Source organism: Globicephala melas, chromosome 13 (assembly GCF_963455315.2).
Source record: "Globicephala melas chromosome 13, mGloMel1.2, whole genome shotgun sequence".
Classification (NCBI taxonomy): Eukaryota; Metazoa; Chordata; class Mammalia; order Artiodactyla; family Delphinidae; genus Globicephala; species Globicephala melas.
This window is the reverse complement of record NC_083326.1, coordinates 59,419,665-59,447,260: the sequence shown is the minus strand read 5'-3', so window position 1 is coordinate 59,447,260 and position 27,596 is coordinate 59,419,665. Positions and strand designations below refer to the sequence as shown.

Sequence of the window (27,596 nt, the reverse complement as noted above, 5' to 3'; positions counted from 1 at the left end):
TGCAGAGCGGTAGAAAATACTTGTAAACCATTTATCTGACCAAGTATCTAGAAGAACTCCCCAAACTCAGCAGTTTTAAAAAAAAAAAAACCACACAACAGTAAAATAAGCAATCTAATTAGAAAATGGGCAAAAGACATGAAGAGCCAAAGAGGACATACAGATGGCAAATATGGCCTGAAAAGTTATCCAACATCATTAGCCATTAGGGAGACGCACATTAAAACCACAAAGATATATCACCTATCAGAATGGCCAAAATGAAGTGACAACAGCAAATGCCAGTGAGGACGCAGAGCGATGGAGCACTTGCGCATGCCTGGTGAGAACATTAACTGCTGCAGCCACTCTAGAAAACAGTTGGGCACTTTCTTAAAAAAAAAAAAAAATGCAACTACCATGTGACCCAGGAACTGAGCATTTATCCCAGAGAAATGAAGGCTGATGTTCCCACAAAAACCTGCACACAGACGTTCACGGCAACTTTATTCATAACAGCCCTAACCTGGAAACAACCCAGATGTCCTTCAACCAGACTGGTTAAGCCCCCTGTGGTGCATGGTCACCGTGGACCACTCCTCAGCTATAAAAAGGCGCTGGACTTCCCTGGTAGAGCAGTGCTTAAGAATCCGCCTGCCAACGCAGGGGACACAGGTTTAAGCCCTGGTCCGGGAAGATCCCACATGCCACGGAGCAACTAAGCCTGTGCGCCACAACTACCGAGCCTGCGAGCCACAACTACTGAGCCCGTGTGCTGCAACTACTGAAGCCCCCACGCCTAGGGTCTGTGCTCCGCAACAAGAGAAGCCACCACAATGAGAAGCCCCCGCACCGCAACAAAGAGTAGCCCTCGCTTGTCGCAACTAGAGAAGGCCCACACGCAGCAACGAAAACCCAATGCAACCAAAAATAATTTTTTTAAAAAAAGGGGACTTCCCTGGTGGCACAGTGGTTAAGAATCTGCCTGCCAATGCAGGGGACACGGGTTTGAGCCCTGGTCTGGGAGGATTCCACATGCTGCGGAGCAACTAAGCCCGTGCGCCACAACTGCTGAGCCTGCGCACCTAGAGCCTGTGCGCCACAACAAAAGAAGCCACCGCAGTGAGAAGCCCATGCACCGCAATGAAGACTAGACCCTGCTCACCACAACTAAAGCCCGCACACAGCAATAAAGACCCGACGCAGTGAAAAATAAATTTTTAAAAAGTTTAATTAAAAAAAAAAAAAAGCACAGACCACAGATGTGTCCACAACCTGGGCAAATCTCCAGAGAATGCTGCTGAGTGAAAAAGCCAGTCCCCAAAGGTTACACAGCGTGACTCCACTTGTCATATTCTTGAAATGACACAAGTATAGAAACAGAGACCACAGCAGTGGGTGCCAGGGGTGCAGGATGGGAGCTAGGACAGGAGGGAAGCGGGTGCGGCCATAAAAGATCAACGTGAGGGATTCCTGTGGTGATGGGACCGTTCTGTAGCTTGACTGAACCAATGTGATATCCTAGTTGTGAGATCATACCAGAGTTTTACGTTACCTAATAAAACTTGGGGAAGGGACTTCCTTGGCGGTCCAGTGGTTAAGACTCTGCGCTTCGCATGAGTTCGATCATGCAAAGGGGGCATAGGTTCAATCCCTGGTTAGGGAACTAAGATCCTGCATGCCCTGCAGTGCGGCCGAAAAACCAAAACAAACAAAAACTTGGGGGAAACAGGGTAAAGGGTACATGGGACCTTTCTGTATTATTTCTTACAACTGCATGAGAATCTGCAAGGGCCTCATGAAAGAGTTCAGAAAAAGAGTGCTGGGGAAGGCTTCAAGAAGGAGGTGTCATTTCTGGGAGAATCTTAAAGGATGGGCTGCATGTCACTAAGTAGAGGTGGGACTCCAGGTACAGTCCGGGGGGAGCAGGGGTGAGGTGGGCTGAGAGGGCCTGTGCTCACTCTGTGCTCACTCTCACTCTGCCCTCCTTCTTCCTAGAATTTTCTCAGTAGAGATGAAAGCAGCAGCTTAATGAACACTTCCAAAGTAGAAATTTTATAGAGCAGCATTAGTGGGTCAGAGCAAGCAGCGGATGCCCTTCCTCCTGGACCCACTCCTCCTCCGGCAGCTTCCCCAGTGGCCCCCCCGTCCAGGCGGCTGCACAGAGCTCCCGTCCACCCCTCCAGTGCCCACCTGCCCACCAGCCTCCTCCTTCCAAGTTCACAGCAAAGGAGGAGGTGGGGCTTGAGCCAAGGTCTGGAGGACAGAGGAGAGGGGACGGTTGCTGGGTCAGAGGCGTGCGTAAGTCCCAGCCTGGCCAGGACCCGCGGTGAGGGGGCCGCCCGGCCTTCACTAGCCTCGTTGAAAACCTTGATATGATTCCACCTTGATTTCCCCAAGATATGGCTCCAGGGCCGGGTTCTGGGCACCAGCACAGGCCTCGACAGGCCCATCCCTTCCAACAACAGTGAATCAGCCATTAGTGCTATTTATGGTTGTTTAACTGCACACACACCCTTTCTTCCCAGACAGCAAGACTGTGCCATTTACAGCTAAAACATTTTATTTTTAAGTTTTTTTGGCTGTGTTGGGTCTTTGTAGCTGCACGCGGGCTTTGTCTAGTTGTGGTGAGCGGGGGTTACTCTTCGTTGCAGTGCGTGGGCTTCTTGTGGTGGCTTCTCCTGTTGCAGAGCACGGGCTGTAGGCACGTGGGCTCAGTAGTTGTGGCTCGTGGGCTCAGTAGTTGTGGTGCACAGGCTTAGCTGCTCCACGGCATGTGGGATCTTCCCGGACCAGGGCTCGAACCCGTGTCCCCTGCACTGGCAGTTGGATTCTTCACCACTGCGCCACCAGGGAAGCCCCATGGCTGAAGCATTTAAAGCTGTCCCTGCCAAGGCCTCCTGTGCTTCCTGCCCTGTTCCTCACCCTCCAGGCCCCTGAGCTCTGCATCGCCCGGCCTTGGGGGTCATTCCCTTGGTTGATGGGGCTCTAGTCCAATCGTACCCCTGCCCTCGGGGTGTGGGCAGGACACACAAAGGCCGTTTCCCTCCAGATCCCTGTGTTGACGCTGCACGCACACGCACACACACACCCCAGACTCATGTTTCAGCGTTTGGGAAAAGGACTTAACCAGACACCTCCAGTTCTTCCTGCTTCCACTCCATCCCATGTCACCTCGTTATTAAGTTAGCAGGCACATAACTGAGACCACTCAGGACACCGGATTGCTCTCCCCATCCTGCTCTCTAGCTTGCCACCCTCCCTCCAAACTCAGGTCAGCAAAATAGAGCAGGTGCTGCGTGTTCCCTGAGGCGCCCACAGAGCCCGCCAGGCTCCCACATAGGACGGCTGCCTCATCCACCTGGCCTGCCCGTCCTTCTGTCCACTAGTCAGGGCCTCGGCCGGGGCCGAGGCCTGAGCGACTCCGCGGCGGCCGATGACAACCTAGTCAGGGCCCGGGAGGCGCCCAGGCATGAGGACTCTGCCCATACATGCTTCACACCAACTGACCCACACACATCTTTTTCTTACAAGGGGGACCATAAACTCTGAAATCACAGACAGTGCTATTAAAGTGTAGCATGACAGCAATAAAACCCTTTACTATGTTTGCACACCTTTGTTTCCAGACATTATGGACACCTGAGAGCTTGAATATAATGACACACAGAAAAATGTCCTCACCCACTGGGTGAGGAAAAAGTAGAAAGACTGTCTTAATCCACTCAGGTTGCTCTGACAAAATACCAGAGACTGGGGGGCTTAAAGAACAGACCTCACCTTTTCCGACGGTGATGACCTCCCCACGAGAACACGCCTCTCGCAAAGGATCTCCTTCATCCCTCTCCAGAAGAGAAGAGGAAACACAAGAAGAAGCGGCTGGTGCAGAGCCCCAATTCCTATTTCATGGATGTGAAATGCCCAGGATGCTATACAATGACCACCGTCTTTAGCCAGGCACAAACAGTAGTTTTGTGTGTTGGCTGCTCTACCGTCCTCTGCCAGCCCACAGGAGGAAAAGCAAGGCTTACAGAAGGATGCTTTCAGACGGAAGCAGCACTAAAAGCCCCTGGAATCAAGATGAATGGGAAACCATCCCAATAAACACATTTTGGATTAAAAAAAAAAAAAAAAGAACAGACATGATTTCCCACAGTCCTGGAGCCTGAGAAATCGAAGATCAAGATGCTGGCAGATTCCTTGTCTGGTGAGGACCCGCTTCCTGGTTCATAGACGGCCAGGTCCCAGTGTGTCCTCACGTGATGGATGGAATGACGGTGCTTGTATGGGGTCCCTTCTTAGGGGAACACTAATTCTTGTGAAGTGGGAGAGGCTCCGCCCTCATGACCTAATCACCTCCCACAGGCTCCACCTCCTCATAGCATCTAATTGGGGATTAGGATTTAACATGAACCTGGAGGCAACACAGACATCAGGCCACAGCAGCCACCCCAAGAGAAGACAGTGAGGAGGAGGCACAACGTGGAGAAGCCATGAAAAGGAAAGGCTCTGAGGTCATGGGGGGTCGGGGAGCCACAGAAGGAGGCAGGGATGAAGTGCTGGGTCAGGAGACAGTACACATAGGGTTACTCTGGGGCCCAAGAACGGTCACATCCTGTTTTGGCAACGCGGCACAGGGAGCTATCGTGAGGCCCACCCCCAGTAAACAGCTAGGAATGTTAGAGAAAATGTAACGAGCAAAAATTTATACACAGCTGAACTCACACACACAAAGAAGGAAAATTCCCTAGTGTCCGCAGTGCCTAAGGGATTGGAAACCACGAGCACAAGGGTATGTGTTAAGGGGGGCAGGAGGGGATGGTGGGAGTTACCAGAAATAGGCCAGGGGTGTAAGAAGAGGCTTCGATCAATGCACCAAGGCAACCCATTGCAGAGATGCACCCCCACTGAAAGTAAACTAAAAATCACTCGAGGAGGGGACAGTAAGCTTCTGCTCAGGACACTGGGTGGTGGAAAAAAATCTCCTTTGAAATATGAAAATACCCTAGGCCTATACAAGTTCAATGTCCAACTGACACCCATTTGGTACACAACTCCACAAGCCAAAACTTAAGGACTGTATTTGGACCAATGATACCACCAAGGCCTCCAGAAAAGACCAACACAAAAGCTCCCTAGGAGGACATTTCGACAAACTTCATGGAATTCCTACTAAGAAGGACTTGTAATAAAATCCACTGTAAGAGTCACCAGATCAGACAAACTGAAGGCTTAGTAACACCAAGAACTCAACAGAACTGAAAAAGACTGACTTTAAAATGTTTAAAGATGTAAAGCAAGAACTATGAGATGATGAAGAAAGAAGAAACTATGAAAATAGAACAAGCAACTTTTGAAAACTTCTAGAAATGAAAAGTTAGTGGATGAATAAAACTGTAAAGAAGGGAATTAGTAACTTGGACAAGAAATTATCCAGAATGTAGCACAGAGAGATAAAAATATCTTAAAAAAAAAAACAGGTAAGTGAGATGGCAGATGGAATAAGAATGGCCAACATAAGGCCCACATAAGACTAACAGGAATTCTAGAAGAAATACAGAGGATGGGGAAGAAACATGATTCAAAGAGATAGTTTCACTACAGAAGACTATTCAAAGAGTGAGAATTTTTCAGAGTTTATGAAAGACAAAAACTCAGATTGGCAATGAGTGTTGAGTAAAATAAAAATAAATCTAGATACATTTGATTCAAACTACAGAATACCAAACACGCAGAGAAAAGCTTAAAAATAACCAGGAAGTAAAGACAGATTATCTACAAAAATGAGAATTATCTAACAGCAGACCTCTTGATAAGCAACATAGGGCCAAAAGATAATAAAAATACTATCTTCAAAGTGTTAGAATTCTATGCCCAACTAAATATCTTTCAAGACTGAGTATGAAAAGTATTTTAGACAATATCATTTACTGAAATAAACCACTAAAAGATCTATTAATAGATCAGCAAGAAGGAAACTGAACTCAGAAGGAAGGAGCAACACTCAAGAAGCAATGATAACAGACTGGAAAATGTGCAAATGAATCTAAATAAGAATCAGCTATGAAATCAGTCAGCTTAGGTGGGGAGATGATTTTTAAAAGATGAAACTGAAATACTGGGTAACAATAGTATGAAAGGAGTTGGAGTTGAAGCTTTCTAAGAGGCTTGTATTATTCAGGAAAAGAATATAGATAGTGATTAGTTTTAGACATTGAGAAACATGCATGTTAAAAACGTAAGAGTGATCATTAAAATAATAGTAATAGAATGTATAACTTCCTAACCAAGAGAGAGAACACAGGAATTAAAAACTCAAAAGAGGGGTCTTCCCTGGTCACGCAGTGGTTGAGAGTCCACCTGCCGATGCAGGGGACACGGGTTCGTGCCCCGGTTCGGGAAGATCCCACATGCCGCGGAGCGGCTGGGCCCGTGAGCCATGGCCACTGAGCCTGTGCGTCCGGAGCCTGTGCTCCACAACGGAAGAGGCCCGCATACCGCAAACAAAACAAAACAAAACAACAAAAAAAACAAAAACTCAGAGAGAAATCAACATTAAAAAATAGAGGGATTTGCCTGGCAGTCTAGTGGTCCTATGCAGGGGACCATGTGTGGGTTTGATCCCTGGCTGGGGAGCTAAGATCCCACATGACTTGTGGCCAAAAAAACAAAACACGAAACTGAAGCAATATTGTAACATATTCAGTAAAGGCTTTAAAAATGGTCATCAAAAAATCTTAAAAAAAATAAATAGAACAAACAAAGAAAAGGCATGGAGGGTGGGATAGAGACGCAAGAGGGAGGAGATACGGGGATATATGTATAGCTGATTCACTTTGTTATACAGCAGGAACTAACACATCATTGTAAAGCAATTATACTCCAATAAAGATGTTAAAAAAAGAAAAGGCGTGGAATATAGGGCATAAAATACAATGACAGAAATAAATTCAAACACATTAATAACCACAATAAATGTAACTGGATTAAATTCACAAGTTTAAAAAAAAGATTCCCAGATTCCATTTTTTTTTTAAAAAGGTAGCTATAGTTCATTCAGGAGAAATACACCTAAAACATAATGGTGTAGAAAAAATAGAACTTACAGCAAAAAGCAAGACATCAGAATGAAGAGGTCATTATCAAATGATAAAGGCAACAACTCATCACACAAAAAAGTTCTAAATCTTTATGCATTCATATTGAAAATCTAAAAAGCAAAGTGACAGATTACAAGAAGAAAATTTAAATGTAGAACTCTAATGGGTGATTTTAACACATCTTCATCTTAAAGAGATGTATTTAGCAGACAAAACAAAACTATACAGGATATAAAAATCTGAACAACACAATTAACAAATGATCTGATACTTTTTCTTTTTTCCAAATTGTGGCAATCTAGTAATGGATTAAACTTACAACCATCAAAATAAAATAGAACTGAAAATATCAGAACGCATCCTATACGGCAAAAAAATAAGCATTTTAGTGAAACCTTTCCACCATGTTTATTCAGTGATGGTATAAAATGTCCTTCCTGCTGCAAGTTATAGTTCAAGTTTTAAAGTCTTCAATCTAATGGATTCAACATCTTCATCCAAAAACTGGAGCATATACAATTCCTCTCAAGCACTCAAAAAACAGTTAAAAAATCTGATCATTTACTTGGCACAAAAGGAGTCTCAACCAAACCCAGGGAATCAGTATCATGTCCTGAATGGTGATGAAAGATGTCCCCCAAGAGCTATCTGACAGCTAGTTGGTTCCTGTGGTTCCATTCACTAACCCTAGTTCCCAGGAGTGATCTAAAACACGCCTCTGTCCCTTGCAAGTGTCAACTAACTTGGCTAGTTATTATTTGTTAGTCTAGCATGTACTCAAAAAACCTTTCAGTAGAACGAAAGAAATACAGTTGAGTGAAAGCACTTGGGCAATCTTCAGGAAGTTGGAACTAAACTAAGGTGAACTATTTTCAACCTTTTGAGATATTCCACCATAGAGAGAGTTCTAGAAGAAATATACACCCCCAAAAAAAGGGCAAAAAAATTTTGAGCTTTGCACAAGCGGTATATGGGGGTTTGGGTGCATGGACATGGCATGAACAGCACAGGAAGCCAGCCAGCAAGGAAGCTGTTAACCAGAAGGGACGATTCCAGAGGCGTTAATACTATCAGCCTTCTTTTAAGCGTCTCATCTATCTGTGGAGAAAGCAACTTTTCCAAGACACACCTCTACCAGTTCAAGAGGACCAGAGGGCCTGTGTCTTCTCATTCTTCTCAACTGCCTTTTAATTCACTGCAGGGTTTCCTGCCAAGGGGTGGGAACCCCAGCTGGGAGACAGGGATGGGCCAGGCAGGAAAGGACCTCTGTGTCATGCTAAAGGGCTAAGACAATCCGGCCCAAGGCAAGTTTGTTTGTTTAAGCCAAGCATTAACACTGTCGGATTTGGGGGATACAGAAGGTAAAACAGAAAACGGAATGACTAGAAGTAGCGCTTCCTTTAATGTGGTGACCACAGACTGTCTGCCCTCAAATACTCATTTGAGAGATGAGTGAAAGCGTGGATAAAATCAAAATGTTTAAGAGGTTAAAATGAACCATTTTAAAGTGTACAATCCAGTGGCATTTCGTACATTCACAACGCTGTGCAACCATCACCTCCATCCAGTTCCAAAACACTGTCATCACCCCAAAAGGAAACCCCAGCCAGTCTCCTTTCTCCCTCCCCCAGTCCCTGAAAACCACTAAGCTGCTTTCTGTCTGTGGATTTACCTGTCTGAACATTTCCTATAAATGGACTCACACAACATGTCTGACTTCTTTCACTCGGTGTATTTTCGAGGTTCGCCCATGTAGCATGTACCAGTGAGAAAGAATTTCTAAGAACATGAAAGAGCAGCCGGCAATTGAGGGTGGGGAGGAGGAGGGGTAAGGATAATTGCCATCGCTTAAGCCGGGGTGACTACAAGGACAGTGGCACCATTAACACGGCCGGGAAAGACAAAAGAAGGTACAGGTGGGGGCAAAGGTGACCAGTCTGTTCCTGGACAGTCTGAGTTTGAAGGGTGACCAGAAACCCACCCTGGAGGAGGCCACCAGGCGGCTGAAAGCACAGTCTGCAGCTGCAGAGAGAAGCCCCGGCGACAGAGCAGAGGGGCACAGAGATGCACCGTGTGACTGTCCCCCGAGGGGCACAGACACATCTGCAACCAGGCCTGTCGTGGAGACACACGCACAAACTACCCTGGCCTTTCTCAGAATGTGGCACATCGTCCACTTACCAAACTTCAGAGGCGAACAATAACCAGTACGGCTCAGGACAGAGAAAACATTATCCTCCCTCTAGAGCGAGACCCACGAGAAAGTTTGTTCTGGCTTTGCTACAAAGGGCCCATTCACGGAGACCCCAGCTCGAATTTTCTGATTAGCATCTCCTCCGCCACCTCTGAACCCTGTGTGGCTGATTCATCCTTCTCTGCTTCCAGAACGGTCCACCAGCGTCCGACCCTCCTGAGACTCTGTTTCATGCTTCGTTGGAAAGTGTGGTGTCAATATGCAGCCCCACCAGTCTGACTGCGACTCTGGAGATAAAATACTATGATCGTGTCCCAAGTGAGCCATCCTTCTGAGTAATTTTAAGCTGTAAAGAAAGGGAGGGGCCAGCACCCCACCCCTTCCTCACAGCCAGCCTGGGCCTCCAATGTCAGTGATCATTTCTCACCCCAAAGAGCTTTTCGTGACCAGAGGCCAGGTCCTTCACAAATCCATTTGAATGTCTGCAAAAGAATCCCTGCTCGCTTTCAACACATGTATTTACTTATGTGTGTATAATTTACCTATTTATACAAAAACAAACACGCATATAAAATTTATAAAATATACCTCAAAGTTGTTGTCCGTACCCTTAAGGTCAGGCTCAAACTGGAAATTTTGAGAAAAGGAACCATTACGGCCTGCCTCCTGGCAAACTCGGACCAAAGCGGAAAGAGGGAAGTAAGTTATTAGAACGCGTAAGTGTAGAGGTGAGATCACAACCAGAGGAGGGTCCCCCCCCCCACCCCGGGACAAACCTGCCCAGGTTCCCCCGCCTCCGCCGCGAAGGTCGGCACGGCTCCACGCTCTCATTTTCATCCCCCACTCACCCGGCGAGTCCCCGATTTCCCCCGAGGGCAGGCACTGCTACAGGCACCCCCAGTGACCCAGACAGAGCCCAAAGAGTATTCACAAAGGGGACAGTGATGAGGGCCGAAGAACTAGAACATGCAGCACTTTCACGGAAGTGGCGACATACGCAGAATTTACCCAAATCCATAAGGTGTCGGATCAGTAAACAGCTTGAGGGCAGCACCTGTGCTGCCATATTCACATCCGCTTCCCCCAGGGCCCAGTCAGGGCCTGAGCGAAGTGTGGGTGGTAGGGCAGATGGACGGATGACCGAGGACTGGCTGAATCAGGAAACAAATCCAAAGGAACCATGAAGTACTAAGTGACGCTGTTGGCAGGTAACACACTGGCTTTAGCCATCATCTTAAAGCCCTCACCAACAGCTTTTAACTTCATCAATAGGCAGGATATTTTCCAAGAGAACATTCAGCTTTAATCTTATAATGGAAGTCAACAACAAAACAGGATTTGCATTACTGTAGCAAATGAAAAAAAATACATACGCATTGTCTAGACTGCTTTGCTAGAACACATTCACTCCTTAAAATTCAAAAGAAATCTGTGTTTAAATCATATTGGCTACATCGTTCTCAATGGTGAAAAACTGAAACCATTTCCACTAAGATCAGGAACAAGACAAAGTTGCCCACTCTCACCACTATTATTCAACATAGTTTTGGAAGTTTCAGCCACAGCGATCAGAGAAGAAAAAAGTAATAAAAAGAATCCAAATCGGAAAAGAAGTAAAGCTGTCACTGTTTGCAGATGACATGATACTATACATAGAGAATCCTAAAGATGCTACCAGAAAACTATTAGAGGTAATCAATGAATTTGGTAGAATAGCAGGATACAAAATTAATGCACAGAAATCTCTTGCATTCCTATACACTAACAACGAAAAATCTGAAAGAGAAATTAAGGAAACACTCCCCTTTACCACTGCAACAAAAAGAATAAAATACCTAGGAATAAACCTACCTAAGGAGACAAAAGACCTGTATGCAGAAAATTATGACACTGATGAAAGAAATTAAAGATAATACAAACAGATGGAGAGATATACCATGTTCTTGGATTGGAAGAATCAACATTGTGAAAATGACTATAGTACCCAAAGCAACCTGCAGATTCAATGCAATCCCTATCAAACTACCAATGGCATTTTCACAGAACTAGAACAAAATATTTCACAATTAGTATGGAAACACAAAAGACCCCGAATAGCCAAAGCAATCTTAAGAAACACAGAGCTGGAGGAATCAGGCACCCGGACTTCAGACTATACTACAAAGCTACAGTAATCCAGACAGTATGGTACTGGCACAAAAACAGAAATAAAGATCAATGGAACAGAATAGAAAGCCCAGAGATAAACCCACGCACATATGGTCACCTTATTTTTGATAAAGGGGGAAAGAATATACAATGGAGAAAAGACAGCCTCTTCAATAAGTGGTGCTGGGAAAACTGGACAGCTTCATGTAAAAGAATGAAATTAGAACACTCCCTAACACCATGTACAAAAATAAACTCAAAATGGATTAAAGACCTAAATGTAAGGCCAGACACTATAAAACAGAAGAAAACATAAGCAGAACACTCTAGGACATAAATCACAGCAAGATCCTTTTTGACCCACCTCCTAGAGAAATGGAAATAAAAACAAAAATAAATAAACGGGACCTAATGAAACTTAAAAGCTTTTGCACAGCAAAGGAAACCATAAACAAGACGAAAAGACAACCCTCAGAATGGGAGAAAATATTTGCAAATGAAGCAACTGACAAAGGATTAATCCCGAAAATTTATAAGCAGTTCATGCAGCTCAGTATCAAAAAAAACAAACAACCCAATCCAAAAATGGGCAGAAGACCTAAATAGACATTTCTCCAAAGAAGATACACAGATTGCCAACAAACACATTAAAGGATGCTCAACATCACTATTCATTAGAGAAATACAAATCAAAACCACAATGAGGTATCACCTCACACAGGTCAGAATGGCCATCATCAAAAAATCTAGAAACAATAAATGCTGGAGAGGGTGTGGAAAAAAGGGAACCCTCGGGCTTCCCTGGTGGCGCAGTGGTTAGAAGTCCGCCTGCCAGTGCAGGGGACAGGGGTTTGATCCCTGGTCTGGGAAGATCCCACATGCCACACAGTGGCTGAGTCTGTGTGCCACAACTACTGATACTGTGCTCTAGAGCCCGCGAGCCACAACAGCCGAACCCACGTGCTCCAACTACTGAGGTCCGCGTGCCTAGAGCCCATGCTCCACAACAAGAAAGGCCACCGCAGTGAGAAGCCCATGCACCGCAACAAAGAGTAGCCTCCACTCACCACAACTAGAGAAAACCCGCGCACAGCAACAGAGACCCAACACAGTCAAAAATAAATAAGTAAAATACATAAATTTATTTAAAAAAAAGGGAACCCTCTTGCACTGTTGGTGGGAATGTAAATTGATACAGCCACTATGGAGAACAGTATGGAGGTTCCTTAAGAAACTAAAAGTAGAACTACCATATGACCCAGCAATCCCACTACTGGGCATATACCCTGAGAAAACCATAATTCAAAGAGTCACGTACCACAATGTTCACTGCAGCTCTATTTACAATAGCCAGGACATGGAAGCAACCTAAGTGTCCATCGACAGATGAATGGATAAAGAAGATGTGGCACATATATACAATGGGATATTACTCAGCCATAAAAAGAAACGAAATTGAGTTATTTGTAGTGAGGTGGATGGACCTAGAGTCTGTCATACAGAGTGAAGTAAGTCAAAAAGAGAAAAACAAATACCGTATGCTAACACATAAATGGAATCTAAGAAAAAAAATGTCATGAAGAACCTAGGGGTAAGACGGGAATAAAGACACAGACCTACTAGAGAATGGACTTGAGGATATGGGGAGGGGGAAGGGTAAGCTGTGACAAAGCGAGAGAGTGGCATGGACATATATACACTACCAAACGTAAAATAGATAGCTAGTGGGCAGCAGCCTCATAGCACAGGGAGATCAGCTCGGGGCTTTGTGACCACCTAAAGGGGTGGAATAGGGAGGGTGGGAGGGAGATGCAAGAGGGAGGAGATATGGGGATATATGTATATGTATAGCTGATTTACTTTGTTATAAAGCAGAAACTAACACATTGTAAAGCAATTATACTCCAATAAAGATGTTAAATAAATAAATAAATCATATCGGCTGAATAACAGACACAGGCAGCACACACCCATCATCTGCTGACACAGGGTACTGAACAAGCGTTAACATATTTTCCAGCTCACTGGAAGAGAAGGCTCTCGAGAAAAATGCTACCACCTTATTTTGTATTCTAGTAATAATATACCTCGCTTGGACCCATAAAGGGAATTAACGGCCAGCTCATCGGAATGGAAATTATAAAAAATAGCTTTAGAGCAGGGTTCAACAAGCCTTTTCCGGAAAGGGCCAGAGAGCAAATATTTCAGGCTTTGCAAGCAAGACAGCCTCGTCACATCATCATCTTTGCTTTTTTAGGTTCCTGTGCGGTTTTTTTTCCCCCCAACAATGCTATGAAAAATGCAAAAACCATTCTTAGTTCCCAGGCCATACAAACCGTTGCTGGCCGACCCGCCTTAGACCATGGTAAGAAAGAATAGGACACTTGGAGTCCCAAGTCCCTCACAATTCAACCCAAGGGGCAAACCCCCGTCCATGTCTGATTTACCTCCTTCAGTCTCTCCAGCTCGTTTTGGAGGGCCTGTTTGGATATTTCCACTTCAATCATCTGCTGTCGGAGAGTTTCATTCTCATCTTCAGCTTTAGCTCTCTTTTCCTCCACAGTTTCAAGTTCATGGTGCAACCTGACCGACACATCTTTGGCCACCTGCATCAACCCACAGAGACTGTCATCAGGATGGGGAGCTTTCTGTGTGTTAAGGGTACCTCCAAACAACTTCAGAGGCAGAATCATTAAGGAATATTATATTACACCAAAGAGCAAAGACCCTGGCAATATTAACAAGCCTAGTTTTAAAGGAGGAAGGTATTAGTTTGAAACATGAAATCCGCATTAAGGGAAAATATGACATTCATCTGGATTAAAAGCCACTTTGCAAGGCCCTGCTCCTTCTAGAATATCAATATCCCAGGAGCACATGCTTTAAATGACAAGTTAAAAATCATCACCATCATCATCAAAAAAATAAACATTTCTGTTCCCCAAAATAATACAAAACCTACCTGCTTAAAAAAAACAAATGAAGTAATTCTATATGCAGTAGATGTTTCATGTAGTCAAGTTTTAAATTGTCTACTCTGGTAAAATATTTGAATGCTAAAGGCAGTTAAACATTTTTACTTTATAAAAGGAAATAAGGAAGGAGATTTTTGTGAGAGAAATATAAATCACCTTTTTATCACACTGAATGACATTTTGTTAGTGGTTTATAAATCTGATAGTTACAAAGATTCTTTCTGTTATTATAATGAAAGGCTAAATGAGATTTCCTAAGGACTCGTTTAATAAGGAGGACATTATACATAATTCATCTCTAGATAAATGATTTGATAATTGGGGCAGGAGAGAAGCCATGGTGGAGAGGACAAATGGAATAAAGTCTGGGATTTCTTCACCTCATTCCCACTTCCACCAACGATTCTCAAAGACACTTTAGACAATTAGTTATGTTCCTATTTCTCTTTCAGTTAAATCACCACTACAAGTCTTACTTGGGTTATGGTACTTTCAGGTTTTCTGCATCCTAGAAACTTAAATAACCAAAAAAAAAAAAAATTTAAGTGGCTATGACCAACTTTTTTTTCCCGGACGCTCAGGCTCAGCGGCCATGGCTCACGGGCCCAGCCGCTCCGCAGCATATGGGATCTTCCTGGACCGGGGCACGAACCCGTGTCCCCTGCATCGGCAGGCGGACTCTCAACCACTGCACCACCAGGGAAGCCCCCGCTCACTCACCTTTAAGTCCTGCTCCAGACTTCGGATGAGCTCGCCATCCACCTGCCCGGTCTCTGCCACCTTCAGGCTCTTCTGCTCAGCCTTCCTGAGGCGGTACTGCAGGATTCGGCAGTTTTTATTGGCGCGGTCCAGTTCCCGCCGAAGCTCCTGCAGCTGGTAAACATCTTCCTCTAAGTAACTGTCTCTCATCTCTTCCATTTCAGCACGGAGTTCATCCAACTCATCCTACACAAGCCAGACAGAGGAGACTGAGAAGCCAGGTCCATCAGAAAGGATGGAGTCGTCCATCCACCCCTGCTTTGCAATACTGTGAACCTTCTGCACAGTTACCTGTCGGCCTCTGGCCACAACTGTGTGATACGACACAGGGACTCTGGAAATTCTCATGCAAGACAATTATCACCAGACGTCTGTTCAGATCTTATAGATCCAGAAGCCAAAAACGAGCATGGATTATGCACTGCAGGCTCTCAGCATTTATCCTGCTCCCAATCTTTCCTTACATAATCATCACCATAAACGAAGTCATCTCTGCAGATAATTAAACCTTTAGATTCCAACCAAACGCTGACCTAAACCCGCGTCTCTAAGACACAATCTAGGCAGTAAGACAGACACTGCCTGCAAACAACACAGACTTTAGTGGGGTCATAACTGAATTGTCTGCGAATTATAACATACCCGCAAATGTCCCTAAAATTCTGTCTTGACTCATGATTCTAAAGATAAAACCGGGAGATCAGCTCAGTGCTTTGTGACCACCTAGAGGGGTGGGATAGGGAGGGTGGGAGGGAGACGCAAGAGGGAGGAGATATGGGGATATATGTATATGTATAGCTGATTCACTTTGTTATACAGCAGACACTAACACACCATTGTAAAGCAATTATACTCCAATAAAGATGTTAAAAAAAATAAAGATAAAACCTCGTGCGCTGTTTCTTTCCCATTCGTCTGCCCTGCATTTCCCATCTCCACTCCACTCTGGTGTCAACATGAAGACACGCGGGTACAGGAGAAACCCAGGAGTTATTCCTGGCTCCCTCCCCGCCTCATGCCAGGCCACAGCCAATGCAGTGCTATCAGTTCAAAGTCCAAATACCTGCGGCTCTCCCGCCTCTATCCCTCTCAAGAGAGCCACAGGTAAGACTTACACAGGTAAGCCCATCCGTCACCTGGGTGCCCCGCTTCCCCTCTATAGCTCAGGCTCCACCCAGACCTACCCTTTTCATAAGTAACTCAGACCTCCTCCCCCTACTCATGCCCTCCAGGGGGCTCCGCATCACAGAGAAAGTTCTTCCAGGTCCTCCCCAGCACCTGCATGCTACCCCCTCCTTCCCTGCCACCCTGTTGCTTCCACAGGGTCCAGGCAGCTGGAGGCCTTTCACCTGTTATGGCCTCCCCTTCCTCCCCAGCTCTTTGCGGAGCTCACAGTCACACTGTCACACAACTTGGAAGGCACACAATGCCACCCCCTGCCATCCCCCAGCCCCCCAGTCTCTAGTCCAGGCCCTGCCCCTCCCCGCCGCCTCATGTTATCTGTGTTTCTTCCTGTTCATCATCTGTCACCCACCCAGGAAGGTAAGCGCCAGGAGAGCAGACACCTGGTGTCTCCCAGTGTCCAGGGCAGCGTGAGCCACACGGCAGGCCCTCAATAAATATTTGTGGAATGACTGCCCATGAACCTCGGTCAACACCCAGAAAGACCAAACCCTAAACAGGACCCAAACCAGACATCCCCGCACATGGCTTTGTTCCAGTCTTGCAGTCTGGTCCTGGAAAATTCTTCCCAAACCCATAGACACAGCTGCAGCATGTGATGAGATATAAATTCTATTATAAAGACTTCAACAAGGAGCAATTTGGAAGGCGGGAGATTAAGCATTCTAGAACTGTCTTGATTAGTTTGATAATTGATGGCATAAATGCCTCCAGATTAGGGTACACTTGTTCATCGTTTTTTTTTTTTTTTTTTTGCCACACCACGCAGCTTGTGGGATCTTAGTTCTCCGGTCCCTCGGCAGTGGACGTTAGGAGTCCTAACCACTGGACCGCCAGAGAATTCCCCATTCCCGTTTGTTTTGCTCAATTAATACTGAGGCTCAAGGGAAACACTCTCCCAAACGTGGACACCCTAACTTGTCAGCTCTCACCCTATTCAGTTTGTTCCTGGAGTCTGACCACCCTTGCTAATCCTGCATTTATTCTTAAACCCCGGGATTTATTTACAATAAAGAACAAGAGTTTCCCAACACCAGAGCCTCAGGTAGACAAGAAGTTGACTAGAAAGGAATCTCCTCAAGAGTATCTTACCCTGGGTAAGATGAGGTCCAAGAAGTGTAACAAACGAATTGGGAAACTTTGTGGAAAAATACAGACTAGCGCCAACGGGGTGAAAACAATTGTCCAGCCAACCCCACCTGTGTGCAGCCATCACCTATATGGGAAAGGGCACAGACGTGGTACCTCATTCCCCCAAGCCCCGGTCTGTAGGTTCTCCCACTCTGTCCACACCACCTGACCAAGAGCATTACCTACTCAGCTGACCATGACTCCATGTGGAGCCTGTTTCAACGGACCACCAAGGAGAACGGATGTCAAAGGGGAAAGCTTTACCAACATTCCTAGTAGTCAAATGAATAAAAACGTTTTTGTTCTCAACCGCTACGTGTTCTTACAGAATTTCTGTACCAATGATGACAGCCTCATTAAAGATATAAGATCTTCTCATGTGTCTTAAGAAAGTTAAATCTTAACGTTGAAAATGTTACGATGTAAAAGCAAGTTTCATTGCTGTTTTTTTCTTCGTGGAGATCTCTTCCTGTCAATCTTGTTCCTGGTAGGAAAATTTGTTGGCACTGGGAGTTACTGGGCCGAGCACAGAGGCCGGTCACTGGAACATCCATGAAGAGAATGGACAGGCTGGGCTCTTCAGGTGCCTGGAGAACCCACCTATTTCAGGAAGGTCCTTTCAAACTGCAGCAAAGAGGTTGTTCCTGATGCCCGATCTGCACTGAGCCATGGAAGCTGTGCCCTTGACCCAACCCACGCTGGAAGAGACCAACTAACTACCAGCTGCAAGCTTCAAAACAGGCCTGTGCATGCTATCCTCCCATGAAGAGTAGAGAGTTAGGGCTTCCCTGGTGGCGCAGCGGTTGAGAGTCCGCCTGCCGATGCAGGGGACACGGGTTCGTGCCCCAGTCCAGGAAGATCCCACATACCGTGGAGCGGCTGGGCCTGTGAGCCATGGTCGCTGAGCCTGTGCTCTGCAACGGGAGAGGCCACAACAGTGAGAGGACCGCGTACCGCAAAAAAAAAAAAAAAAAAAAAAAGTAGAGTTAGTCCTGAATCTTCAAAATCAAGGTCAAGCTTCACTCAGATCCCATCTGTGAATCTGATCTGACTTTGAGAAAAAGCCTCATCTCTACACACGTCTGAATACAGTTAAAAGTTAATTGTTACACTGGGTAACTAATAAAAAATAGTTCAATACAGGCAATAATCACTATATGTATGTACACATACAAATATCCAGTGGTGTTGGGCATTCCATTTACGGAAGGAACTGTTTACGATTGCTTTTCCTTCTAGAAAGCTTATCAAGTCATTAATGCCTGAAACGATCTATTATTCAAACACGAGTTTTAAAATGTGACATAACCATAAAAAGACATGATACGACTTGCAGGTAAAAAATGTTCTCTGGTTTTCAGACTTCGTAATGGGGGTGGCACGGGCTTGGGGGAGGCCCTCATCGGCCCAATGTTAAACGCTGGCTACGTTCTACGGACGCCTACACCCCCGCTGCAGGCTGAAAAGGTCTGTTCCGGGGCTAGACGAACCCACACCTCCAGATCACCGAGTAGGCCACATGTAAACAGCTAAAATTTTTTGGCATAAATAATCACTAACGTTAGATGCATTGAAAAGAAAATTAGGGGGAGACCATAATTGCATGTATTTGAATCATTGCTTTTGTACCTCATTTTATCTAAATTTGTAGAACAGAAGGCATCCTTTATTAAGCACTTTACCTTCATTACTAAGCCTAAAATAACCCTGCCAGGGACACACGACCCCCATTTGACAGACAAGGAGGCAAAACCCAAGCCGGTAAACACATCCAAATCCTCTCAGCTAATAAATGGAAACCCAGCTACAAACCCAGGCTGTCTGGTTCCATGCACATGCTCTTTCCGGTAAGTGCTAGAAATTATCTGCAACAACCAGGACAAATGAAACAATAAGCTTTAAATCATATTTTTAGAAGTCCACCGTCGGTGTAAAATAATGAAAACAAGCTAACATTTAGACCTTGACATTGTCAATGTGCAGGTATACTTATTTTCACACTTGGTCCTCACGAAAGCATTATCATATGCAGAAAAGGTATCCATACCCCCGTCTTTAAAATGAGGACACCGAAATTCTAAAAGTTTAAATGCTTCCCAACACTAGCCTGTAGCAGAGATGGGATGAGGCCAGGGTTTCAGCTCTTTTCATAGAGCCTTGAAAAAAGCAATTTTCAGGTTCAGTGAAAAGAAGTTCTAAGAAAAGCGAATTATGAACCACGTAAGCTGGCAGCAGACATTTGAGAAGCCAAAACTGTGATTATTCAGATTCAGGTCATGATGAGAGTGATTTTCAAACTAACATGACATTAATTTTCTGACAGCATGCTCTAATTTAGAAAACATTAAAGAACCTTAAAGATGTCTGCCATTTAAATGCTTAAAAATAAACCAAGTCAAGCAGAACATATAATGTTTCTGGCAGACAACATTTACACAGTAAGTAAAAGTGGAAAATCGTTGCTTTTTAATACAGATATTAAGAAAAAACTGCCCTTAATCAAGTTTTATATTGAATTAACATCAGGTCTGTCAGATACTCAAATGTTAGATCATTACCACATTGAAAAGCTAATTTAGTTTTAACTAAATATACTTTTCAAATTTTGTATGTAAAATGAAATCTTGATGTAGTGGGAAGTTCCCCAACTACTCCCCTTTGCCTGCAGATAACGATCAAACGTTATTTTACATCTATCTGACACATATCAAATTCGAGAAATAATGAGGTACCACGTGTGCACTAGAATAAACCAAGACTAAAATTTCAACGAAAACCTCTTTGCAGATAGTTTTATCCACCAATATAAAAACCAAATCCACACGGTGAAGCGGTGAAAACTCTTGATTATACTGACAATCTCATCAGATCTTAATCGCCTTTAAACAACCTGAAATCAATAACTAGTCCTATTTTAATCACCCCTCCCTAAATAGACCCAACTTAGACAGTGAGAGCAGTCACAGCTGGCTACTGTTGCAATAATTCCCTCTTCTGGGAGTTACAGACCTTATCCTCTGTTGTAATATACAATGAATCCACGCCGCTTCCCCCCCGACAATGGAACTGTTCTCTGCAGAGTCCCAGCTGAGACTCAGAGGGCTCAGGGACCCTCCCATTGTTTACCAAGCACAGTTCATCCAGCAGCGACGGCCCTGTGTTCCCTGGTCTACATGATCTTGCCACCTAAGGTGATTACTGCCGCTTTGAAGGCTGAATAAAGAGTGGGTGTGGAAAGCAGAAGGTCAGGAAAGAATAGGGATACTGTCTGCTTTAACCTTCCAGAAGAAGGGAGGAGGGCCAGGGGCCGGGGACGGAGGGAGGGGCTGCAGCGCTTCAAGCTCAGAACTGTTTATTCCTGCCTCCGTGTCCACCCCACCTCCACCCTTTCCAGGCGGCTGAGCATCTGGGCTCTGCGCAGGCAGATTTAACCAAATCCTTTCAGACCTTGAAACTCCAAAGACTCCAAGTGAGACGCAGGATGGTGAGGCTGGATCGGCGCTGATGCACTGCAACCTCTCAACCCAAATGGCCTCACCAGCGGTCTCCCTAAGAAATCACTCCTCTCCAAGAATCCAATAGTACCTGCTCTGTAGCTAGCGCTGACTTTTGTTTTAACCAGAAATAATTCTTCTGAAGTAACTGAAAAGGCAGAGCAAACTCAGCAGCCCTTCCCCCACTGACCTCGCGGGCCCCACAGGACACGGGAACTTTGGGGTACACTATTTGAGGGCAGGGGGAATGGTGTCGTGCGAGCATCCCCAATAACGCGAGAAGCATTTTCAAAATAGGCCAATAAACTCAAAGCGATTAAAACCCTCCTGAAAAGCCTGTGAGAACAGAGAACATAATTAATATGTTCACAATGAGCTCTAAGGCTTGTCTGACTGTCTTGGAGCAATCGAGCAAAATCGCAGGGGCGGCGGGCAAGGAACTCTCCAGCAGGGTTTCGTGGACGCCCTCATCACTAACCTGTGCCTGGGTCTGGTCTGAGAAAGAAGCAAATGCCTTTCAATAACTGAACTCAATCTCGCACCTTAATTCCTAAAGCCTTCGGAACACGTGTGAATTCATCAGTGGTCAAGGGCCAAGAGTGCTTTTCTGACTGTGCCTTCAGACAAAAAGCCAGCTACCTGGATTAATTATGCACTTCTCACCTAGTCACCGCGTTACTCCGTGATGACAGTAGGAAAGCAGGGTCAGGGATGGCCCCGTACAGCTCCACACAACAGAAGGGGGTACTTCTCTGTTGACAGTTGATTTTTAAGAAAATACAGCAGGCTGGTAAAAACCAAGAGAATTCCCCTCAAATTTCCTGATCAGCAACACATCCTCCTACAGTTTTGAGGCCTTAGTTTTCTGCCTGGATTACTCTTAGGTCATTCTAGCTCAGAAACCGTCTTATACAGTAATGGTGACAGAACTGACTCAGGAAAGCTTGTAATACTTGTGGTCACCATCCTCCACAATATATCAAAGTAAAATTTCTGGGTGGAGTCTCCTTTCTAATCGCGAGAGTTCTGTGCAGCATTCCCTAAGAAAGCATTAGGTCACGCTTTTATCTACCATCAAAAGAAGTATCAGTGAGGACAAGAGCAACAAAAAGAGACGTTTGGGCTTATAATACACACACTCTAAACCTCACGTGCAAAGCAGGCCTACAGCAAACGTCATTGCCCAGGAGGTCACTGATGCTCCCAGCCCCATTTTGCACAAGTGGGTGGGCTCGCTGGCCTTTAGAAAAGTCTAGCAGGGTTGTTGTCTGTCTTTCCCACATTGAACTACTGTCATTTAAGCTTTGAATAGCCAATCACGTAACTCACACATGTGTTGGTGATCATTCTTCTGACTTCCTAGCCTCCCCAGACCTCCTCTATCTCCGCTTCTCTCCTGTCAGAGGAAAGGCTGGGAGATGGATTCAGGCATCATAAATGGTCGGCTGTGACCTTTTCTCCACAGGAAATGGCAACTGACATTTCCCACAAATTAAACATTGTCAGTGGGGTTTATGAGACCATTTGTCCACAGGCTAGTGGAGAGGTGTTCTTGGTGGCCCTTTCACCTAAAAAGAGGGCCCCCTAGGAAAGCTAAACGCTGGGAACATTTTGAGCTAATAAACTCTAAGGCAAGCGTGTGCTCAGAAAAGGAGCCTTCATGGAAATAGGGTTGCAGCCTGGAGCAGGGAAAGAACAGAGGTCTGGGGGCAGGGAATATACAAGCTGCATCACTTACTAGCTGGATGACCTTGGGCAAGTCACTAAGTTTTCTCAGCTCTCAGCATCCCTGTCTGTGAAATTGGGATTATGATAAATATAACAATGATACCCTATGTTTCTGTGAGATTCACTGAAATATCAAATACATCAGATTAGGTGCCAGGGTCAGACACCTATTTCCTTCATTGAGAATCTAACATGAAAAAATAAAGCAAATAACCAGTCATCTAGGAATGAACCCCGAAATGACTGCCTACCTTAAGATTAAAGATGTAATGAGAAAACCTCTTTTCAAAAAAAATTTTTAAAACCCTTAATTTTCTGTTACTTAGCTGTCATGATTTGGATAAACATCATTCAATCAGAAACGCTGTGGGTCAGGGATTAGGCTAAGAGCCAAGGCTACAAAATTCAGTAAGATCATCTTTCTTGTCCTCAGGGAGCTTACTTCCAGGGCAAATTTACAAAAGTGCTGATTTCACAACAGAGTTACACATGATACGGTGGCTCTTTCTCTTCCACACCTCTGAATTTCACTGTTGTCTATTACACAAGAGTCAGTGACAGGGACTTCCCTGGAGGCACAATGGTTAAGAATCTGCCTGCCAATGCAGGGGACACAGGTTTGTGACCTGGTCCAGGAAGATCCCACATGCCGCGGAGCAGCTAAGCCGGTGAACCACAACTACTGAGCCTGCGCTCTAGAGCCCGCGAGCCAGAACTACTGAGCCTGCACACCACAACTACTGAGTCCGTGCGCCTAGAGCCCGTGCTCCGCAACAAGAGAAGTCACTGCAATGAGAAGCCCAAGCACCACAACGAAGAGTAGCCCCCGCTCGCCACAACTAGAGAAAGGCCCCGCGCAGCAACGAAGACCCAACGCAGCCAAAAATAAATAAATAAATGAATTAAGAAAAAAAAATGCACTATTTGAAACGTCTTACTCCAAGTCTCCATCTGCTCTCTTTCCCCACCACTCTCCTCCTCTGCCTCTTTGAACAGGATAAAATAACCACTGGGCTCAGTGAGTTAGAGCAGCTTCTGCAGCCGGAGTTTAGGAATACTCAGCAGTTCACTGCTCTGATCGCAGTTTGAACTGCACACTTCATCACCAAGCACCTTAAAAGCTCACATCATTGGTCCCACCAGCCAACACTTGGCCTCCATCAGGGACCGTCAGCATTTGCTGAGAACACAGGGCGAATCACAAAACCCACTGATACAGGAGGTTTCGGAGCAAACGTATATTTAACTGTCTTAACAGAAACAGGAGATTTACACCAGTGGAGCTATTTACCAACCTGCGTATCACAATAAATTAAAACAATTGCTTTCAGGACAGCCCTCCTTACTTTCAGGTGACCTACCCCCACCCCCAACACTGCCTAAATCCTCTTTCCTGCAGCGCCAGCCCTCCTCCTCCTGGAAAAGATGGAGTCAGACTTGTGCCCCAAAGCTCACAGGACCCAGAAGCCTCTTAGAGCGGGCCCCGCCGCCAAGTGCTCAGATAGGACGCAGAGGCTGCGATTCCCTCGAAAGTGCCCCGGCGTGAGAAGGGCATCAAGTGGCCTCTCCTGACACGGAAAACCCAGGTGGTGGACGCTTACAAAGGACCGGCCAGCAGGACACAGTGGTCCCTCCATTCAGGCCGCACTCAAGAGACTCCTGAACTGCAGGTTTATCACTGAAAACGCCGAGGCCCTCTGTCTGCTCTGTGAGCCCCGGGAGAGACACGGAGGGCGCCCGTCTTTCTGTAACTGGGAGAAGCGGCAGGCGAGTCTGCAGCCTGGGCCACCACACCCTCCCAACCCCCCTCTCCTCCCACGGAGCCCGGCCCAGAGCCCTTCGTCTGGGGAAAACCCGCTCCCACAGGCTAGGGGTCTGGGGGTCGACTGCACATCCAAAAAGTGATCAGAGCCGACACTCTATAATCAACGCAGCATCAACAGGGGCAGAGGCATCCGCGGAAAGCAGCAAGACTTCTAGAAACAAGCTAAGTGGGTGGAAAGCAGCCTGGACCCACAGGTCTTGCTGCTCCTTCCAGAAGTTTTGGCTCCAGTTCCCAGCGCCCGGTGTGTGCGGGGGGCAGGAAAGTGAACGACAGCAGGAGAAAGCGCTTTCGGGACCGGGAGGCGGGGCTCGCGGGTTCCAGCCCGCACCCAGACGTGGGGTCGCCTCCAGGCCACCGGCGGCGGGGTGGGCTGCGCACCTTGAGATAGTCGTTCTCCGAGCGCAGCTCCTCCATCTCCCGCAGCAGCTCCTCCGCCGCCGCCGCCGGTACCAGCCGGGGCTGCTCGCCCGGGCCGTGCTCCTTGGGGTTCCCGGGGACCGTTCGCTCTGGCGGAGCGCACCCCCCGGCATCCTCCGCCACGCCGGGCCCCGGGGACCCCGCGGGGACCCCGCTCGGGCTGCTCCGACCCCCGAGGCAGGCGGCGGGGGGCGCGGCGAGGAGCGGGAAGGGCTCGGGGCTACCCGTAGGCGCCCCCCGAGCCGCGGGGCTCGTCGTGGGGGCTCCCCGCAGGGGTTCCCGGTCGCTGGAGCCCGTGCCGGACTCGGCGTCGCTGCTGGCGGCGGGGATCAGGCGCTGCTCGTCGGACAGGGGGTCGGAGGGGCAGTCGGAGAGATCGGAGCTGCTGTCAGTGTGGCTGATGCGCGAGCCGGGGGCCGGGGAGCCGGCCACGGGGGTCACGGCGAGGATCACGGCGGGGACCGGGACGATGGGAACCCGGGGACCGGAGGCGCGGGCGGGGACCACACCAGAGCCGCGTTTGGCTTTGCGGCCCTTGGCAGCGGCGGGCAGTGGCTCGGCCCCGAGCGGCGGCTTCCCGACCCGGGGCAGCGGCTCGGCGGGCGCCGCGCGCGCCGCCTTCCTGGGGCCCGGAGCGGCCTTGGCGCCGCCCGCTGCTCTGGCCCCGGCGCCCGGCGGCGGCTTGTCCTTCGCGCCGGGGGCGCCGCCGCTGCGCCGGGAGACGCGGCCGGGCGCGGCCGGGGGCCCCGGCGAGGGCGGCGCCTTGCCCGCGAGGCTGGGCGAGCGCGGAGCGGCGGGCGCCGGGGCTCGGCCCGAGGAAGGGGCGGCCGGGCCGGGGGCCGCCGGCCGGCCGTGCAGGTCCTTGAGAAATGGCCTGGCGGGCGAGGGCGCGCGGTGCAGCCGCCTTCGCTCGGCCAGCGGGTGGAGATAGTGGTGGCGGTGGTGCTGGCCGGGCGGCTGCGGCTTCGCATCCGGGGCGCCGCCGGCCGCGGGGCCATTCAGCGTCTCCATGGCCGGGGCCCGGGCCGCGAGCAGCAGCTCAGGCGGCGGATGCTCCGGGCGGCGGCGGCGTGCAGCCTCCCCACACGCCCGCTCATCACTGTCCGCCAGCCCCGCCCGGTGTGCGCCTCGCACTCCCGCGCCGCCGCCGTCCCCCGCACCCCGGCCTCGAGGATCCCCGCGGGGCTCGCGGCCTCCGTCTCCCGGCTCTCCTCCGGCTGAGGTCACCCGCGTTCGCGTTCTCCGGGCGCGGCGGCGCGGCGGCTCCCTGCCGCTCGCATCCTCTGCGCGCGGCGCGCCGGGCTCGCACACCCGCCCTAGTCCAGCGGCAGCGACGCTGGCGGCGCGCTCCCCGCTCCCGCGCCTCGCTCTCCGCCCAGCCCGCTCTCCGCAGCACCGCCCGCTCGGGCCCGCGCCCCCCTCCCAGCGCGGGCCCGCCGCCCGGTGCGCATGTCCCGCCTCCCGCCAGCCGGCGCCGCGATGGGGGCGGGGCTGCGCTCCCGGACTGCGCGCCGGCTGTGGCCCCCGGCCCTCTCCGCCCTGGGACCCTCGTGCTTTTGGAGGCCGGGGAGGCAGTACGGGAGCTGGGAAGGGGCAGAGGTGAACTGGGGGGGCGGGCGCTGCCCCCCGGGGTGGCGGCAACCTGGAGGTCCGGGAGGGTGCCTGGGCCCCAATGCGGGGTGCACTCTCGGGGCGCCGACGTCCCCTCCGCGGAACAACGCCGCCCCACAGGCCCCCGCATCCAGGCCGGCCTCCCACGGCCCCTTAGTTCCGCCCCACCGTCCTCTCCCTCAGGGCCGAAGTCTCCACCTTCCTTTAAGGAGTGCTGGGACCCGACGCAGCTACCTATCGGGTCCAGAGGCGCACGGGGCTCAAGAGTTGGCACCCCAGTGGCCTCTGGAGCTCAGAGGAGGAGCCGCTGTTGGAGTAGGAGAAGCATCTCGCCAAGTTTGGCGTCAGAAAGGGAACTCACATTTAGTGTCGGCTGCAAGCCAGGCCCTGTTAGACACTCCAGCAACTCGGGCAGCGGCATTGTTTCATTTCATCCTCATAACAAACCCGACTACGAATTACTTCTGTCTTCTTGAAGGATGAGGACATGGGTGCGGGAGGTGAAGTCAGTGCCGCAGCCAGTGCACGCTGGCTGGGACTCATGCCCGAGTCTGTGCAGTGTTCAGTCCTACGTGCTGTCCCCTCGGAGAACCCGGAGCTTGAGCGCCGCTTCGACCACAGGAGAGTCTAGCTTGGCTCACGGACCTTTTCAAGCCTCTGTATAATTAGAAAATACCTCCACCTGAGTGTGGGGCGTGACTCAGCAAGGATGAGAAAACACTGTGTAAGCTGTAAAGTGCAGTCCTATATCACTGAGTGCAGCTTTTGTCCCAGGTGTTGGTTCGTAATAGAAAAGAACCTTCGTGTCCTATTACAAATTAATCACTAAAGGGATGTTGCCTATAAGCTTAAATTATACATAATGACCCGCCCATCTCTGGGAACCCCACCTCCCAGGGAATGAGCTTTAAGCTAAAACACCTTTGTTAAGCTCACAGGAAACCTCCTGACCAGGCCCATCTGTGAATGGCTGCAGGAAGGAAGAAATTAACACATTCCCCGCCAAGTTTGGCCAGAAACACGACTCTATCTCCTTCCCCTTTCAGTATAAAA

General features: G+C 48.2%; 1 protein-coding gene and 1 pseudogene across 11 annotated transcripts in view; one reads left to right on the top strand and one right to left on the bottom strand.

Moving 5' to 3' along the window:
* Positions 1-26,274, bottom strand: part of MTCL1 (microtubule crosslinking factor 1) — a 123,274-nt gene extending 97,000 nt beyond the window's left edge. For 6 of the 11 annotated variants that reach the window (XR_009566506.1, XR_009566508.1, XR_009566507.1 and 3 more), the window contains exons 1-3: positions 24,894-26,084; positions 15,117-15,341; positions 13,869-14,027 (exon numbers count right to left, since the gene is read on the bottom strand). Coding sequence is in view for 8 of the 11 variants with exons in the window: in XM_030836639.2 (XP_030692499.2) it covers positions 13,869-14,027; positions 15,117-15,341; positions 24,894-25,943 (1,434 nt within the window). In the remaining 3 variants the exon portion in view is untranslated. The other 5 variants (XM_030836637.2, XM_060311018.1, XM_060311017.1 and 2 more) reach the window with 3 other exon arrangements.
* LOC115841959 (small ribosomal subunit protein eS27-like) lies at positions 3,834-4,042 on the top strand (annotated as a pseudogene).
* Positions 26,275-27,596: the final 1,322 nt, after the last annotated feature.